This window comes from Ornithodoros turicata, chromosome 7 (assembly GCF_037126465.1).
Source record: "Ornithodoros turicata isolate Travis chromosome 7, ASM3712646v1, whole genome shotgun sequence".
Classification (NCBI taxonomy): domain Eukaryota; kingdom Metazoa; phylum Arthropoda; class Arachnida; order Ixodida; family Argasidae; genus Ornithodoros; species Ornithodoros turicata.
The window spans coordinates 56,817,457-56,835,060 of record NC_088207.1 but is presented as its reverse complement, the minus strand read 5'-3'; the positions used below and the strand labels follow the sequence as shown (position 1 = coordinate 56,835,060).

General features: G+C 45.7%; 1 protein-coding gene across 1 annotated transcript; it reads right to left on the bottom strand.

Moving 5' to 3' along the window:
• Nucleotides 1-4,374: 4,374 nt before the first annotated feature.
• Nucleotides 4,375-16,851, bottom strand: LOC135401692 (gastric triacylglycerol lipase-like). Its single transcript, XM_064634214.1, has 9 exons — nucleotides 16,678-16,851; nucleotides 13,498-13,705; nucleotides 10,191-10,302; nucleotides 9,297-9,447; nucleotides 8,446-8,538; nucleotides 8,219-8,374; nucleotides 6,634-6,705; nucleotides 6,502-6,570; nucleotides 4,375-4,987 (listed from the first exon to the last, which is right to left on the bottom strand). The coding sequence occupies exons 1-9, from the start codon at nucleotides 16,789-16,791 to the stop codon at nucleotides 4,751-4,753; spliced, it is 1,212 nt and encodes a 403-aa protein (XP_064490284.1). The 5' UTR covers nucleotides 16,792-16,851; the 3' UTR covers nucleotides 4,375-4,750.
• Nucleotides 16,852-17,604: the final 753 nt, after the last annotated feature.

Below are 17,604 nucleotides of genomic sequence, written 5' to 3'. Positions count from 1 at the left end.
GGCTGTTTCATCTGAGCCGGAGCTGTACTTGGGAGAGACAAAGAGAGGTGGAGAAGGGCCCTGCTTGCATGAACGTTGAGGAAATTCCTCAGCGACGTCCTCAGTAGCTTTGGCAATGCTTTCCGCACGAACAGCGTTGAGGGCGCGCGCACGAACTACCGCGAAGCTACCGCGAGGACGCCACTGAGGAACCTCCTCAACGTTCGCGCAAGCGGGCCAGTCTACACGTCAGAATCCAATGTTTTCTTTTAAATAATCAATCAATCAATCAATCAATCAATGCGGGACACGTGGATTGCATATAAGTTTATGATGAGATCCTGACGACACGATAGTAGTGAGTTTTAGTATACCGTTGATAACGTTATCGTGCCTATCGGAACCAATCGCAGTGGTGCGTGACTCAGAATCTTATCCACTGATTGGTTCCGGTTGATACGGTTCGACGCGAGCCACGTTATCAACGGTCAGCTAAAACTTTCTATTTAGTCCGCACCGTACGGTAAGATTGTGGATTGCCTCAAGGACATACGTATACTGGAATAATCTTTTAAATCGCACCAACGCGACCTATACGTTTCCATTTTTTTTTCCTACTTCTATTCTATTTTATAAGATTGCGGTTGCAGAGGCAGCTCTCCAACATGGAACTTGACGATGTGTCGTCAATTGGTGTTTTGTAAAGATGCAGCCGCCAAGCTAACGTCGCTATACGGTGATTCGGAAAATCTGGAGGATGTTCTTCCTCATTGTCCGCCTTCGCAAATTTTCGTGGCTACTTTTACAGCGCCCTTAAATCGGCCAGACTTTGAGCCTGTCCGTTCAAGGTTGCTTGGACCACGGCCAAATTCAGCTCACCAAGGCCTTATAAAAGCCATGAAGAAGACCGAGAGACACGGACACAGAAGACGACACACGTAGGTTCTCAGGAACTGCCTTATAAAAGCACCGCTGTTTTCTCCCGCTTGAATTTGCCTGCTCTGCTACTCTGGGAGAAGGGAGGTCTTGTGAGACTTGGAAGTAGAATGACGAAGAAACTCGCGAAGAATTTTAGATTCGTGAAAGCGAGACCCGCGCTAAAGTCAAGGACAAACTGTACTCCTGACGCCGATCTTTTTCCATGTTCTATGAATATCAAACGCGGAAATGAGAAGAAGAAAAAAAATCACAGAAACACACACCACATTCCGCTTCGCATCAGGGTCGACGGAGATTAGAGGGAGATCTTGACCATCGAGCGTTGGTAACTCTACACTAAATGCGTTCACGAAAAAAAGGCCGATTGTTGCGAGATGCAGCATTGTTGTCACAATGAACAATTCACTTACGGGACCCGTTCGTGTGTCACTGCTTGCGTAACAGTTGGTGTCGGAGCCATGACCTGTGTACCACATGTGCCGTGGTGGTATACATACCACAAAGAGCACGGAATCCAGTTGCGTACCAGTTGGGTTGCACAAACGAATCGGACGCGACGTGATTTGACCGGCGCGAGAGATATCTAGAAACAGGTCAACATTTTCAACAATGTATACGGTGCGGGAGGAATACCTTGGTCATTGCAGGAACTCTACGGTGGATGATGTCCTATACATCCCAGAGGCTCTTTCACGGAAAGACATTCCAAAATTCGCAGCCTCGTCTGCTTTCTCGAGGAATCTTGGCCTCGCTCAAAGGCTATGAGTACTGCTCGGACTTCTCGCCAACTCTGCAGTGACTGCCCTAGATCTTAACTTTCGGCCGTCATCATTCCGTTCATCTGTTATCACATCATCTCATCTCATCTTGGCTATACAGTCGTGACGCGGCCCACATATACGTGAAGCCAACAACGGCAAGCTGGTTTTCGTCACCACCTCCACCACCACAATTTCCCCACCATTTTGCTGAATTTTGCTACCTTTCTAGATAATGTTAGGAAGAAGTATGGAAGTTAGGATGAGGTTAGGATGAGGTTAGGATGAAGGATGGCATTTCACGCCGGGACTGGGAGGTGAGCCGAGTGCGAATCCGAGCGCCTGGCTGTTCACACAGTTTCCTGTGAAGGTGGCCCAGGACGCACTGAGTGTGGTCTACTACGGCAAGCGGGAGGTTCATCACCACCACTACCGCTAAGTTTTTGTACGGAGTACTGAATACCGACTAAAAACATTTTGAATTTCTTAATTGCTTTAAAACACTTTTACATCAGTTTTTTTTTTCGCTTTAGCGCACAAAATTCGCACCTGAAATCAAAATGCCGTCGAAAAAAGTTTTGTTACGTGTGATTTCTGTTTTCTGTTTACCTGCTGAGAACGCAGTGACTCACGTAACCACCGCATCAAGCTCCAAAGAGACATGGCGTGCAACCACATCTGACGTGTTGCTTGCAAGCCACATGCATGCACAAACACGTCAGTAGTGAGCTGTGACACCAGGCGTGACGTCAGAAAAGACAGGACGGTAGTGTCGAATACCAAAGACGGGACTGTGCTGGCCAAAACGGGGGGACGTCTGGTAACTCCATGCTGTGTCCACTCGGTCACTTTACTGCAGAGGACACCAAGCGCCATTTTACTTTGTGCTTGCAGCGGATGTTTTGGAGAATATGACTCAGTATGGGTCATCAGGTCATCTGGAAGACCACCCTTTATTAGTTTGTCCCGTTCTGAAGACGTCTTCAGCTACGTTATGGATTATTTTGATCACGATATTCCTCGCCCTGGCCGCGGTAAAAGCTGAACAACGGGAATGCCGGCAAGCTACTAATAATGTAATATTTGTATTCTGACAGAGGAGAAAAGAGTAGAAATGTCAGACTTTGGAAGACAGAGTTTGAGATGGAGCTGTTGAAGCAACTCCCGAGGGGTTTATTTACTTTTAACGGGTGAAGAAACGCGCTGGGCTGTGGCTGGGGTGGGGGCATACCCGGGTAGTAATGTCATTGCTGTAATGAAATTACTGTAATGAATTACTTTTCTTGGTAATTTGTAATGTAATGCATCACTTTTCACATTATGTAATTTGTAATGTAATTTAATTACTTTTGGGCAGTAACTTTAATGACATTACTCATTACTTTTTACAAAAGTATCGAGTGTGTGTTCTGTGTTCGCACTTGGCAGAGGGTTGGGAACAGGCGAGTTAAAAGAATTCCAACGCCCACTAGAAACGGTGACGCACTCAATCGGCACGGGGAAGTTGGTTCCCTTCGACGAGCCAGTTGCCTTAGTTAGGGCACCCACAAACAAACGTTCTTCAGGTCAACGAAGCGGAGAGGCGGCAACTCTGTGCTCAGCTGCGTGGTGCTATCCGACAGACGTTCAACCTGGCTGCAATTCTTGGCCCATGTCAGAGCCATGTGCAACACCGTCGAGGTCTTCTGATGTTCTTGGAGTTCCTCTTGGCTACCGGCTTGCTCCAGACGCTGTAGGGTCCTCCCCTGCATCACAAGGACCATTGGCGCTTCTTTCATGTGCTTCTTCCTTTTGTGTGACGTAGCGTTGCGCAACAAGAGGACGGGAGTTCAAGAGTTGTACTTGCACACAACTTCATTTTCATATTTCACATCTCATGTTTCTCGTGTAATGGGGTAGTGTACTGCTCTCAAGCGGTGAATCACCCCAGGCCATATGTCATGATTTATTTGTTGTTGTTGTTGTTCTTCAGGTCAACGGTTTGTAGCCTTGGAGAATCATTGTTTGCGGGCCCCATCCTCCAGACAATCTTCCTGTTGTCGTGATACTTTGTGTCACCATCGTCTCTACACTGTGGAACGATACGGCATACGTGGCACACAAGCCTGACATGTAGAAGAGACAAAAAGAAGAGTACAAGCTAACCGTTGTTACATTGTCAGCACAGCATACATTTTCCCGAATTCCGGGGAAGGCAAGTTTCGTCAACTTTTGTGTTTTTGTCCCTTCCACAAAACTCGGGAACATGTATGCCAATAATGGCAAAGTAATGACTTGGTAATGCCATTACTTTTTCGTAGTAACTGTAATGTAATGTCATTACATTTCAGTTGGAGTAATGAGTGATGTAATTTAGTTAAATCCTAACTGGAGTAATGAGTAATGTAATTTAATTACAATTTAGAAGTAATTTACCCAGGTACAGATGGGGGCACAGTAAGATTTGTGAGAGAGCACGATTAACATTCAGCTATACCCTTGATGTCAGCCTCCATTCGTTCCTTGCGCAGTCCAAGGCTCCCTCGACGGCCGCTGTGTCTTCACAGACGTTCTACTCCACACACAGCCAGAACAATCATTGATATCTCTTGTATATACGCTCGCTATAGTTTACTCAGGAACCGGCAGTTGCAGGACTTGAGGTGAAAACGTTGTGTGGATCCGTTATCAAACAATTAATGGACAGTTCCAGTCAACAGACAGTTAAATGCTGTGCACTTTATTATCAATGAGACTCTTTGAATTTTACGTCATATAATTCGTTTATCTGCTTCACCACCGTGTGTTCGCACCGCTGGCCTTTTCAATTCCCGGCTATAGCTTTCCTGTTTTTGTATTTCTTTCGAGAAATCTCCAATCGAATTTGGAACGTCTGAGCAGTTAGTCTTTCTTTTCTTTTTTTCTTTTTAAGCAAAAAAAGTCACGTCCTTCTTAGTTCTGGTCTGATAACAATGTGCTGGATAAAAAAAAAATTGATTAATTTAAATCTCTGTAACCTGGGACATTGCAGATTATTTAACAGTCTAGAAGAAACGGTCCAGAATTTCGGCAACATTTATATAACGGTAACATTTCTAATGGTCGCGCATCGTCTTAAGCACGACGGGGTAGACGAGCTTGTTCGCGTGCATGCCGATCACGAAATCCAAGTGTGTGAACCCTTTGTCTGGAACCTCGAAGTAGAGTGCAACGTTTGGAAGTTTGTTCTTCAAGAGGAGGACGTCCTTAGGATCAGCGAGCCAGTCGTTCTGGCTCCAGTACAGCGCCACGGGAACAGCTGTCCTTGATACGTTGTATTCTGGAGGGTGCATCTGTTGAGCGAAAAGAAATCCTGTTGAGTTTCTTGGTTACTTGTGTCTTTAAAGTAGCACAGAAGTAATTTTTAACACCCAGTTTTCTTCCTACAAAACTGTTAAGTAGGCCAGTAAGATGCACCATGCGAAGTAATTTACACCACAGAGTCATAATTATCGCAGAAATTGAATTTAAAATACACCGCAAAAAGCGACAGTGCGCAACGGTGGTGAAGAGCAGTACAAGCCTGTGATCTGCCTGGGACCTCGCGCTGACGCTATAAGGAGAACGTTCGCTGATTGGCCTAGAGAAATGTTGTCTGCTACTCGGCTGTTCGGGGTTCTGATAAAGCCTTTCTCCTTGCTCGGTAATGCTTCGGCCGCTCCTTCTATCCCCAATTCTCCGGTCTCCCGGAGAATTGGGGATAGAAGGAGCGGCAAAGGGACAAGGAGCTGACCCCCACTGACCGGCGAACCAGAACGAGTTCTCCTTATACCGTCATCGGTGACGTGCATCATATACCTCCTCATCCTCGTTATGCCCGGAGTGGCGAGTTAAGTTTATGTGAGATTTTTTTCTGGGAAACAAATTGGACACATCAAAACCTTTCGCGCTATTCGGTATAATGACACACACACTTTCATCAGATGTCTTAATCTGATTTTTTTTTTTTTGATGGACCTCTGTACTCCTTTAATACGTTTTCCTATAATGAAGAAATGCGACTATACCTGTGCGACTTGAGAGGTGTCAAAAAAAGAATATACGAATATCGAATCATTTCGTACACGACTGTGTAAGATTGGATATTATCTTCAGCGAATGGCATTTTGTTCGTGCTGAGCTACGTAGCAGAAATAATGTCATTCGCAAATTATGGCTCCGTAAATTACTAGGAAATCATTATACAAATGTAGGGCCTCAAACTCAAGCCAAGTCGTCTGCCACGTTGACCACAGCCCCTATACGCCGTGGAGGGGCTTGACTGAAAAGAAATGAGCGTTTCGTGGCGTTCTCCTCGGACGACTCCGTCTAAACATGATGGCAATTGATGTTCTGGGGCTGGAACACATAGAAAGGACAAATACATACAAAGCCTCACGTGCCTAAGAAATTAATGATGACAGAAAGAAGTCACTGAACCCGCATCTTCTGGATTACCCGGTCCAGGGCTCTACCAATAAACCTCTACCCGAGAAACGTCATCATGACGTTGGTAGACAGACTGAAACCGGAACAGATCGGGAAGGGGAGAGCTGGGTTCCACGAATGGACACTTGTTCGCTGCCTCCTATTGAAAGAAAACAAGGACCGAAGATCGCGTCCCTTTCAAGGATCACCGTAATCCCTTCAAGACCGTGGTTTTCGGGCGCGACCTTCTTCGCCCCATAGCTTCGAGCGTAGTTCAACCCTACCAAACCGGTGGCGCTGTCGAACACTGTGACGTCATTTGTCTACAAACAGGGAGAGGCCTATTGAGCTAAGCTGTTTCCCAAAGTGTGGGACACGCTCCCGACGTGAAACAACTTACCTGGCCGTAGGCAAGTTCATTCTTGTACCATCCATAGTCAAACTTGCTGAAAGACTTCTCTTCAATCATCTGCGTTAAGAGAAATTGAATTTTTAAGATAAAGTATCAGGTATCAAAAGTAGGGCGTCATACCTGGCCGTAATGAACCATATTCTTAACCGATGTCCCAGCAGGAGTGTGGCTTATGTACACAGGCAAGCGTGTCTAGAAAGCAAAGTACAGCTTAACTAGTATACGGGTCTAAGAAAGGTGTCAGAAGGAAAAGGTAGAGACCCCTGAAGTCTACCGACCAGCGCAAAGTGTAGCCGTGCATACTATAGTGCTCGGCCCATAGAGTCCATCAGAGAATCTTGTCCATCAGAGGGTTCGAGCCACTAAATAAGCTTCGCTTCAGTAAGATCACCTTGGCCTCCTCGGGACCTGGGACCTGGCCGCTCTAGTGGACAGTACATATACACTCCGTAGAAGATACTTTTGTTTGTGTCTCTTTCACAAGTTTTACTCCAATCAAGCCATCCGACCCTCTTTCACTGCACCAGCACACTACGTCTCCGCCCGGACTGATCCCACATGCAAAGTTGAGCATATCCATTGTCGTTCATCCCAGTTTCTCCATTCCTTCTTTCCTCATACTATTAACATTTGGAATGACCTTCCCCAATCCATCGCCACCATCTCTGATGTTTTTGCATTTCGTAGACAGTTGTGTTCCTTTTTTGAATTATAAAGTGTGTCTCATTTACTTGTATTATTTTGTTTGTGTGTTACTAAACATATGTAACCTTGCGTGCTAGTTTATATTATATTCATTATGTGATTTATAGTTCTTGTTGTAGTATTCGTTCATACCCCCCTTATGTAACGCCCCTCGTGGGCATTTGAGGTATTCGCATAAATAAATAAATAAATAAATATATTATTCGTTCTGTATCCCCTTCTTCATGCAAGCTTCGTCCCGTCACTTGTGTATTTTGAGTCACCGTCTGTGTCCAACGTCCATGTTGTTTTGAGACTTCGTCTGTGTTTGCCGTCTCCCTAGTCTCAGGTTTTTTTTTCATCATGTATGCATTGATTTTGACGTGCGGCAATCGCATACGCTTCCCTGACCCACTGCCATTCGAAGCTGTCTCTGCTCCTCAACTGGGGACAGCGCTGGTGTGGAACGGGAACAAAATGGCCTCCCTACTCTCGCCCGTGGAACAGAGTGTCGCTACTCGGAACCGAAGCTTCTTTATATTGACTCTCAATTATTTAATGTACGCTGCATACCAGCAGGACGCACTCCGTCACTAACGTTCCCTGACGGAAGAAGACGTCCCCAAGTAACCTGCACCCTGTCATCAAAATGATAGCGTTCAGGGACCGCTCCTGGAGAATCCTAGAAACCCATACTATATAGCCACGATGTTAACATACAGCTCCCCCTATCCCCTGGACGTTCAAAAGACGTGGTCACTGTGACCAAACGTTCGTAAGGACGTTGGGCATGTCACAATGCAATGGATATCACAGAAGGGGACTGGTGGTGCTAAACGCCCTCGAAATAGCACTTATGGCAGACATTACAGCAACGACAGGGCGCGACACACGAAAACCACGAACAGAACATTTACACCCATTTACCCATTACTTCTTACGGTCCCATTACTTCTTCATTTCAGCAACCTCCACAGGAGGCATAATTACTACCACACTTTACCGCGGAATACGCACTTGCCTCATTCATTTCTTTGGAGTCGATGCCACATATGAGAAAAATCATATCCTCGCAAATTAGGCGTGAGATTTTGAAACTGCACATGGTGTTGGCCAGGAACTTCATGAACCGGTTGCTCGGCAAGAAGGCGTGCTCTCCAAGTAGCGTAAATAAGAACTGCAAGTATAACAAATACTGGTATTTAGTTTAACAGCTACGCGGGCACGAAAGAGGAAGGTTCCGCTCACGTTGAGATCCTTAGACCACGGAGCAAGTAGGCGTATAGGAGATATCGTGTACGTTACGGTCGACACCGGTCCCAAAGCGCTGAAGAGCTTGATCTGAAATGATAGTAATACGAAGTCGTCATATCTTGCATGGCAGACGTAGGATAAGTGATATCCCGTTGCGAAAAAGTTGATTAAAGGGAAGCTCCTCTTGCTTTTGAATGATGCGTCGTGCTATTCAGCAGGTCATGTAAGCACTATGTACAGTTTTTCAGTTGCATTGCGAAGTATTTATGCCTGTATAAGTACGCACGGACAACGAGAAGTGGGGGGGGGGGCGGTCAGCTGGGGATGGAGCCCCGGGGCCCGTGCCTCTTCAGGGGCGCGCAGAACCCAAGGCCCGACGGTTGCTAGCACCAGGAGACGCGATGAGACGGGCCCGGGCAGGACTCATCCCCGGTGCCCGTAATTTCTATCGCCGGCCTTGAGTGAAGGTACTGCTTGCGACATACTTGTCTGGAATCGACAGCATATGATCTGTCTTATTCTGAAATCTCCAGCTGTTGCAATATCGTTTCCCCTGAGTAATAGAATTCTGTGGCATACGGCCCCACCTCCAGACACAATAGTGGTACAGCCCAGTCGTATAGGCGACAAGACCCAATACAGGCCTTTAAACCACCGATCAATATTTCAGACAAGTAATGTCGCGAGCACGTGCACAGTAAACCTAGGCATTTTTCGATTGATGCACTCTCGTGTAGGGACCCTTCAGCGAACAACAATCTTGCTCTCGTGGACGTCCGTACTATAGGGAGGTTTCGCTGGATTGAAATAATAGCAGTGAGCATTGAGTATGTATGGAGAAGCACCTTTTCATTGTACTGCGGCTGCTCTGACAATAATCCGAACAGCATAAGGGTTCCCTGAGAATGGCCAACATATTGTAGCTTCGGTGCACCGGTCACCTTGAGGATGAAGTCTAGCATGGCGGGGAGATCGTATTCAATCATGTCGTCGAAACTGGAAACAAGTAGCAATAAAGCCTTTGTTATGCAGCTGACACACACACACACACATACAGAAATAATGATGATGGTGATGATCACGTGGAACAGTTGTTCGCCTTGTGCGAGGCGGTCACGAGTGATAGAGTGGATGATAACATTAAAATTATCACGACATAACTTGGGTTCGTGACACCCATATTATATTGGATAAATGTGATAGACGGATATTTGGATCGACTTGGACTCGCACTGCTTTACAGCAAAGGGGAGACCGACTGTGACGTCGCAGTCGCTTACGACAACCAATAGGAGTGGCCGATGCTCTCGCTTCACTGACGTCAGAGCTATGGACGCCGCGAGTTTGTTCAATGGTTTGTATCCCGCCAACTATACGAGACGTAGAAGAACAATTCGTGTTTGCTCAGTATTCGCGCCAATTTTGGCGATAGTGAACGGTCTACAAGAGAAGCCATAGAGCTCTTGAGAAGCTCTTCTTGGAGCTCTTCTTGGTAGCGCTCGCAGGCCCATGAGCATCTGATGTATATACGTAGCATCGCAGGTGGAACAAATGTCCGCTATGCGGAGGGTTGGCGAACTACCCGAGTAAATGGACGTTTAACCGCACTGGAAACGCCATAAACGCTCGCGGCAACCGGATAGAAGAAAGTGTTAAATTCAACGATGGAATAACGGTAGCAGCTTGTAGTCAAGAGTGCTTGCAGCTAAGCTGATGAACGGAAGGGTTTGAATGCATACCTGAAGTCCCAGAATTCCTTGTCCTTCCTCGTGTAGTGAAGATGGTGTGAATACGTGTTTCCCCTTACATTTCCCAGCCAAACGTCGTAGCCAGCGTCCGCTAAGATGTATCCTGAGGAAAGGGAGGATTTAGAGGCCATATTTGAGGAAGGATCCACTTGAAAGCGCTGCGCGTTAGTGAGAGACTGAGCGTTGGTGACCTTTTGCGCCCCGTCATATGCATTTATTTATTCATTTGAAGGATACTACCAGCCGACACATTAAAGTGATGCGTATTTGCGTGGGATTTGTAGTCATTCTTCCACGCAGTGGTCCCCAAACTATCCTTCAACGTGGCAAGCAGCCCGTACAAGTTCAACGTCCATCGTGTATCGACCAGGGCTCGGAACCGAAACTGAACCCGAACCGAAAACCGGAAAAAACCGTTATTTTCTGACGAACCCGAACCGAACCGAACCCGAACGATTTTTTTGCTTGTCCTGAGCCGAACCGGAACTGAACCGAAAAAAATTGATACGGTTACCGGTTCGGGAATCGGTTCAGAGGTGAAGTAATTGTACTACTGACCGACCTTTTTTTTGCTCACCTGAACGGTTATCTCACACCTTTCTCTTACAATCGTGTACGGTGAGCGTAAGCTTGCTTGCATGTAGCAAAATTACTGCCCGTGGACCGGTTAAACCGAGGCCGAAAAAAGTAACTGTTCCAATCCCTATCAATGCCCCGACCGCTGACAGATTTTTTTTTTGTCTGTGTATGTGCGGGGGTGGGGGGGTGGGGGTTCTCCCTGAGCCGAACCCGAACCGAACCGATATACCTGAACCGGTTCAAGCTGATAATTTCGGTTCAGCGGAGCTAAACCCGAACCGAACCAATATGCCTGAACCCGAACCCGAACCGAACCGAAAAAAATACATGTTCCGATCCCTGGTATCGACTGCAGCTCAATTTTTACCCCTTTGTTTCGGTATATGAGTTTGGCCCCAGCAACACAATGCCGTACACAACCTGCCATCTACCCCGGAACCCTAGAGCTGGGCAAAACGCCAGTGTCTCTCTGCTTTACATTTTTACCTTTATACGGGGCATTTTTTTTAGTTATGTACAGAATTTTTATAATAAGACTATGAGAGCTAAACAGACGCGCTTTTCACATGTAGTTACACGGCCATGCGGACATTCTGTCAGAAACCGTATGTAACTATGAACGACTAATTACCTGAAATGCATTAATTAACTTATTAATTAGATGTTTTCGGGGAAATACGAGATAGCGAAATTGGAGCCAGTGATCATCATATACACACTCTCTTTTTTAAGCATCCTGAAACGAGCTAGTACTTCGAGATATAAATAGGTAAATTTCGCTATGCAAATGAAATGAGCCGAAACCGAAACCGAAACCATGCACTTCTGGAGCGCAAAAGGAGCGACAGGCGTTCGCGTCGCAGCGCCACGTGTTTTACAGAGATGGAGCTTATATTGGAGCAAGCGCTGATCTGATGGCCAGATAGACCACCACCACTACCTAGACCGCTTTCCGGCGTCGAGACTGGGAGGTACCCGGGTTCGAATCCGGGCTCTGCCTGTGTTTGTCTGAGTGTTTTACCTTAATTTTCCTCAGATGTCGACACGGTTCTCTTAGAAGTCGGCCCAGGACGCACATTCCCCAGGGCCTCAGTCGTGACGTTGCCCACCTGTGTGAGGCCGACAACGGCGACGCCTTTCATCATCACCATCATCATCACCATCACCACCACCAACACCGCTTTCCCGCCCAGATAAGTCGAAGGTCGTGTCGTTTCTGAGCTCGAGAAGTGCCTCGTTTCTTCTGGGATATTTGGTTCTCATTAATTCTTGGCCGTCGGAGGCTTATGTGTTTGTGTCGTCCATCTTGGTAGCCTGCTTAGCCTAATTGCGTATATAGTTCTGGTTTCGGCTCATTTGCGTATCAAAATTGGGCGATTTATATCTGAAAGTACTTACTCGTTTGAGGATTTCTAAAATGGGAGGGTGGATTCAAATAATCACTGCCTCCAATTCTGCTGTCTCGTATTTTCCCGAACACGCCAAATTAAAAGGTAATTAATTAATGAATTAATTTTGGGTAATTAGTCGTCTAGTAGCTCCAAGCATTTTTTCCCACAGGCTGTCTGCCTGGCCGTGTAACTCATCTACAAAAATGGCACCAGTGGTGCTCGAACAGCTTAAAAAAATCTGCAAGATAACCCTGTATATAGCCGTATAACGCCCTGTATACAGGGTGTTCAAAATTAAGCTTTCACTAGCACTTTATAAATAGGCGAACAAAAGTAAACTGGCTGCTATTTTTTCTGTTCCTCGAGTAAGAAACAGGTGCCACATAATTAGCAGCACCTGTTTCTTACACAAGTAGCGTAAAGTTATCATCCGGTTTCCTGTCATCGCTGTGTTTGCGTAGCGCTCGTGAAAGCTTAATTTTGAACACCCTGTATATAGCTTATAACTAGGGTTCGTGGTTTTCGGCATTTTCCGAAAAATGCCGGAAAACACCCCCCGAATGATTTTTTTTTTCAGATTCGGAATATTCCGAAAAAATACGAATTTCTCGTATCCTGACAGCTGCCATTCCTGGTACCGCAAAGGGAAATCCCCTTGGAATCTCCCTTTGTCGACTATTTCTCGAGTGTGGCATTATCTTGGGGCTGTGCTCTTGTTTCGTTTTGCGTAAGCGCTTATAGGAGGATGACCTCAGCTCTGTTGATGAATCTCGTATGGATGATAGAAAGCGCGAGTTTTTCGAATATGCTGCATGCCCTGCCCCTCAGGTGGACATATCTCCTATTCAGTTTTGGACGACCCGTTCCAGCACATGGCCTTTGTTATCGCAGTGCATCTTAAGCATACTGGCTATTCCTGTTTCTAGCGCTAATGTTGAGCGCGCGTTCTCTAAACTGCGTGTTATTAATCGCAAGGACCGAGCCGCTATGACAGATGCGAGCATGATGATGTACGCTTGCATCTATTACAACAAGAGGTAGTCTTGTCATTGTTTGCTGGTTTGGCACAGGCAATAAAAGACATTGTTAATGAAACCATGAATCAATTCACTTCTTTTCGGTTCGTTGTTACTTCGCCCGCAAAATAGGCTCTCTTATTTTTTGGACGGAATATAGATGCCGAAAAAATCCGATTTATAGTCCCCAATATAAATGCCGATAAACACCCCCCGAATTGGGTTGAAAATAAATGCCGAAAACCACAAACCCCACTTATAACTTATGTCTACGACTTCGAGCTTTTTCTTCCACGCTATACATATACGTACCTAGGCTTTCGTCCGGAAAGTTCATGACCCAATCAGCGGACGACGACAAGAGACCATGTTGAAGAAAAACGACCTCTCTGCGCTTGCCAGGTGAGACAGGAAACTGGTCCCGCCCATGAGGAATACGTTGTACGTTGAGGACAAATCCGTCTCTCGTTATCACCTCATACTCTTCCACGGGGTAACCTTTGCTGCTGATAAGTTGAGACTGAGAGGAAAGCATTTTCGTTGGTTAGTATTTGATCGCACTGCAATATGCAGGGCGGCCCCGCTAACCCTACACGGCTACCATATGGCAACATCCTAGTTGTCACCTTAATTTTTGTCTAATGAACCTTTTAATTGTGAAAGAAAACAACATCTGTCTCTTTTGGTGCACTGACGCCGTCTTTATAGAACGGTCGAGCCCAAGGAAATGGCCCCCGAAAAACCACAGTTTTTCTTTAAGTAATTTTTGAAGCTCAGCCAGAAGCGCGCTTTCTCCCTTGCCCTTAAACGCGAGTGAGAAAAAGCCGCAGCTCTTGTTCTCTCTGCCGCATTTAAGGGCAAGCGAAAACGCGCGGTTCCGCGTGTCATCCTGATTTATGGATGGAAACTCGACATTTTGAAATCCGCGCGGATGAAACGCGCCACTGCGGACCACGGGAAGAGTCAGCGTCACGATCCGCAAGTGAGCATCCCTGTCTCTGCTGACGTCCACAAGGATGAACTCAGTGAATTCAATAGATGCGGAGATCAGTCTCGTGTGCACTGCATCAACTCTGTGATAACGAATTTGGTTCAAAAACCACTCAGTACGTGATGATATTTTTTTTTTTTTCAGAAAGGGGTGTTCTTGGAAGGCCATTGCAGAAAGAACGAGCTCGCGGTTTACTGCAGGTGCAGAAGCGAGATGAGGAAAGATAACGCATCTGCAGTTTCATGGAAATTGGATTTATAACATATGCGTATCACCGCGAAGATTCGCAACGTTATATCGAACACCGTTACCACCGAACATCGGTTCTGGCAAGACTGGGATTCGATTTATCGGACGAACGGGATGACTCGTTCCATCGAAACGCTGGTGGTAAACAATGAGCGCATTGTTTCTAATCATACATTCCTCGCATGTGAGATTTGATAACAGAGATTAGATGTTTCCACAGCTGTTTTAAAAGTAGACAAAGTGCTACGATTGAGCCGTCCGGCGATGCTAACTGTGGATCTGACAATTCCCGTGTTGCTGGGATGAGGACTATCAAAATGTCGGTGTAGGAAACAAAATTCTGTGCCAATATACTGACGGCAATTAGAATGGCTGAAAGTAAGCGACCGCGGACTTCCCAATCTGCCGCTACTGGTTTCCTCGTTAATTCGACGATGTAATCTTTCGACCGACACTAACCACCGAGCGACCACTTAAAAAACCAAGCTAAAAAAAATAAAAATAAAAAACGAAACGGATAACGCTCGGACGATTCTAATAAAATACGGTATTCCATTGAAACATATATATATAAATACGGCCAATGAAGATATACGTTTGAGCCGATACAATATTCTGGTTTCTGACAGAAATGCGGCGGTCGTCGACAAAACCAGATTCCACGTCGAGACTGAGAGGTAAACACGCGGGTTCGAATCCCGGCACCTACCGACTGTGCTGTCTCAGGTTTTCCCTGGGTTTCCACGGCAGACTTTCCAGACGAAAGTCGTCATAGTTCCCCTTGAAGTCGGCCCAGGACGCATATATTAACCCCCCTGTCCCCCAAATACACATTTTCACATTTGGCCGTTATGAGACATCTTCGGCCGTAATGAGACTGCCTTCGGCCGTATTGAGACTTTCGGCCGTATTGAGACATCGGCCGTAATGAGACTTCGGCCGTAATGAGATACAATCGTCCCCCACTCCTTCCTGCGGTCCTCTCTTCATCTGCACACATCTGTACGTCACTCATTAAAAAAAAAAGAAATAATAAAAAGAAACAGACATGGGCGCGGGTCTCGGACTGTTTCTATGCTTCCTGATATATCTCTTTCAGTTTCTGTTTCTATATGCAATGTCTCAATTAATCATTATCAATGGGACACACAAGTGACAGAGTAACAGGGTCAATGAACATTACGTGGTAGAGGAAGGCTGCTAGGGGTTTTCATCACTCTCTGCTAAAGCGAAAGAGGGACTATATAAAGTCTTAAAATATAACACTTTTAAAGCCCGGTTAGTCCAGTGTTGTAGTGCCGGGAAACAGAGACACACGCCAAACGAATTATGTAAACACGAATGAATCTATACCGCTGACAGAAAAGTCTGTGGTCGTCTTCGTACATTACGCGTTTTGCATAATCTGAACGCATTCTGCTCACACAGAGCTTCGAGAAATGACCGTATACGAAACAAGGACTTGGGAGGAAACTTGGGAGAAACAAGAAACGAAACAAGAACTATTTCAAGGTCGCCTCTCGACTTCTCCTAAGCGTGTTGACTTGAAGAACCTATTGACTCAGCACCACTATCTCTCTAAAGGCTGTACAGCTACACGGTTACTATGCAGCGACCTACACATAGAGCTCCGCGCCACCCGAAAAACAGCAGCCGAATGTTTTTTTTTTTTTTTAATTCGGTATGTTCCGAAAAACTCCGAATTCATACTCTCGCATATTGTACTATACATGCCGAAAATGCCGATTGCACTTTTCTTCCTCCGGGGCACCACGTATTCGTTTTCCACCAGGTGGAATGCGGGGAATATAGCGCTCAACCTTCCATAGTCCTTCTCCCTAGTCATTATAGCTACCGAATTTTCGGCATCTATTTTTGGCACAAACGTTTTAAAAATGCCGAAAATATCCGAATTTGACGAAACATATAAGTGGCGAAAAACACCCGCCGAATCTATACACGGGAATATATATGCCGTAAACGTGGCACCCTCTACTATACAGTGAACTCTCGTTATTATGACCATGGTCGTTGCCGAAAATTTTGGTCATAACGCGGAATTGTCATATTAACAGGAGGATTTACAGAGGTTTCACTGCATTTTTACCCAGGAGTATGGTCGTAAAGCGCGTATGTCAGATTATCGGGGGTCATATTAACGAGGGTTCACTGTATATACACCGTGGATAAAGTGAGAGAAAGCTGAGAGACTATACACGTCTTACCACTTACTTACCACTATAGAGACTTACCACGTTTCTCAGTGCATCTGGATCCAGGAACGCAAAGAACGGCACCGGTACTTGCTGAGCATAGAGGCTGGTTAACTGCAATCCTAGAAAGCAGACCGTACTAAGAGAGAGCATTGTGCATGGAGAGTCTGCTGAGAAGATTCATGCGCGAGTGATGCTTTCGTTTTCCGCGTCGATGTTATCAGTACATGAATACATATACGAGGAGGAGATATGGTGACGTTTACCACGATAAAAGTGCGTAGCCATACCGTTATCGAAGTATTCTCCATTTGGACGAATGCTGTCTCTGCAGCGTATATCCATTTTCTATAACCAGGATGAAAAAAAAAAATAGTAATGCGCAGTTGAAATTTCTGTACATTTATTTTTTATGCGCTCCTTATATGCTCCTTCTCAAGCAGCTTTTGCACGAAGTTTTTGCCTTATACACTCCTCGTTCGTGTGGAACACAATAAAGTCGCAGGAACGAAACGAAATATATCGATAAAAATTATCCACTTATTATTTTTCCAATCTATCGATCAGATAAATAAAATATATACAAAGTGTTGGGTAACAAGCTAATGAATCCTCTTGTTTATTTTGTGCTTCGTGCGACCTTGAATGATTTCCAAGAATAATATTCGGTCCTTCAGGCGTTATGCCTGTTCTCGCCTTTCTTGTTGACTCAACCTTTGGCACTACTCTGCTCTCTCAGGTTTTTTCTCTAGTCCGCATTGTACAGGAACATCAGCTATATACGTTTACCCTGGTTTCCGCATCGCTTCCCTTTTTTTTGTCTTCTCACCAACGAGAGAAGCGTAATCTAAACTGACCTTGTAGCTGAGCTGCGAACGCTAAGGGCCACTTTATGACTCCTATCGGTGTGACGGAATTCATACTCTGCGTGACGCACCCTTTTAAGTAACCAAACGTTACGACGAA

What these genes read in the sequence shown, in the direction of transcription:
- LOC135401692 (XM_064634214.1), bottom strand. Translation starts at nt 16,791, where the DNA reads ATGCTCTCTCTTAGTACGGTCTGCTTTCTAGGATTGCAGTTAACCAGC. An exon ending in CTTTCCGGACGAAAGCCTAG is followed by an intron (nt 10,303 to 13,497) that starts GTACGTATATGT and finishes CCCTTTCCTCAG; the next exon opens with GATACATCTTAGCGGACGCT. An exon ending in ATATGGTTCATTACGGCCAG is followed by an intron (nt 6,571 to 6,633) that starts GTATGACGCCCT and finishes CTCTTAACGCAG; the next exon opens with ATGATTGAAGAGAAGTCTTT.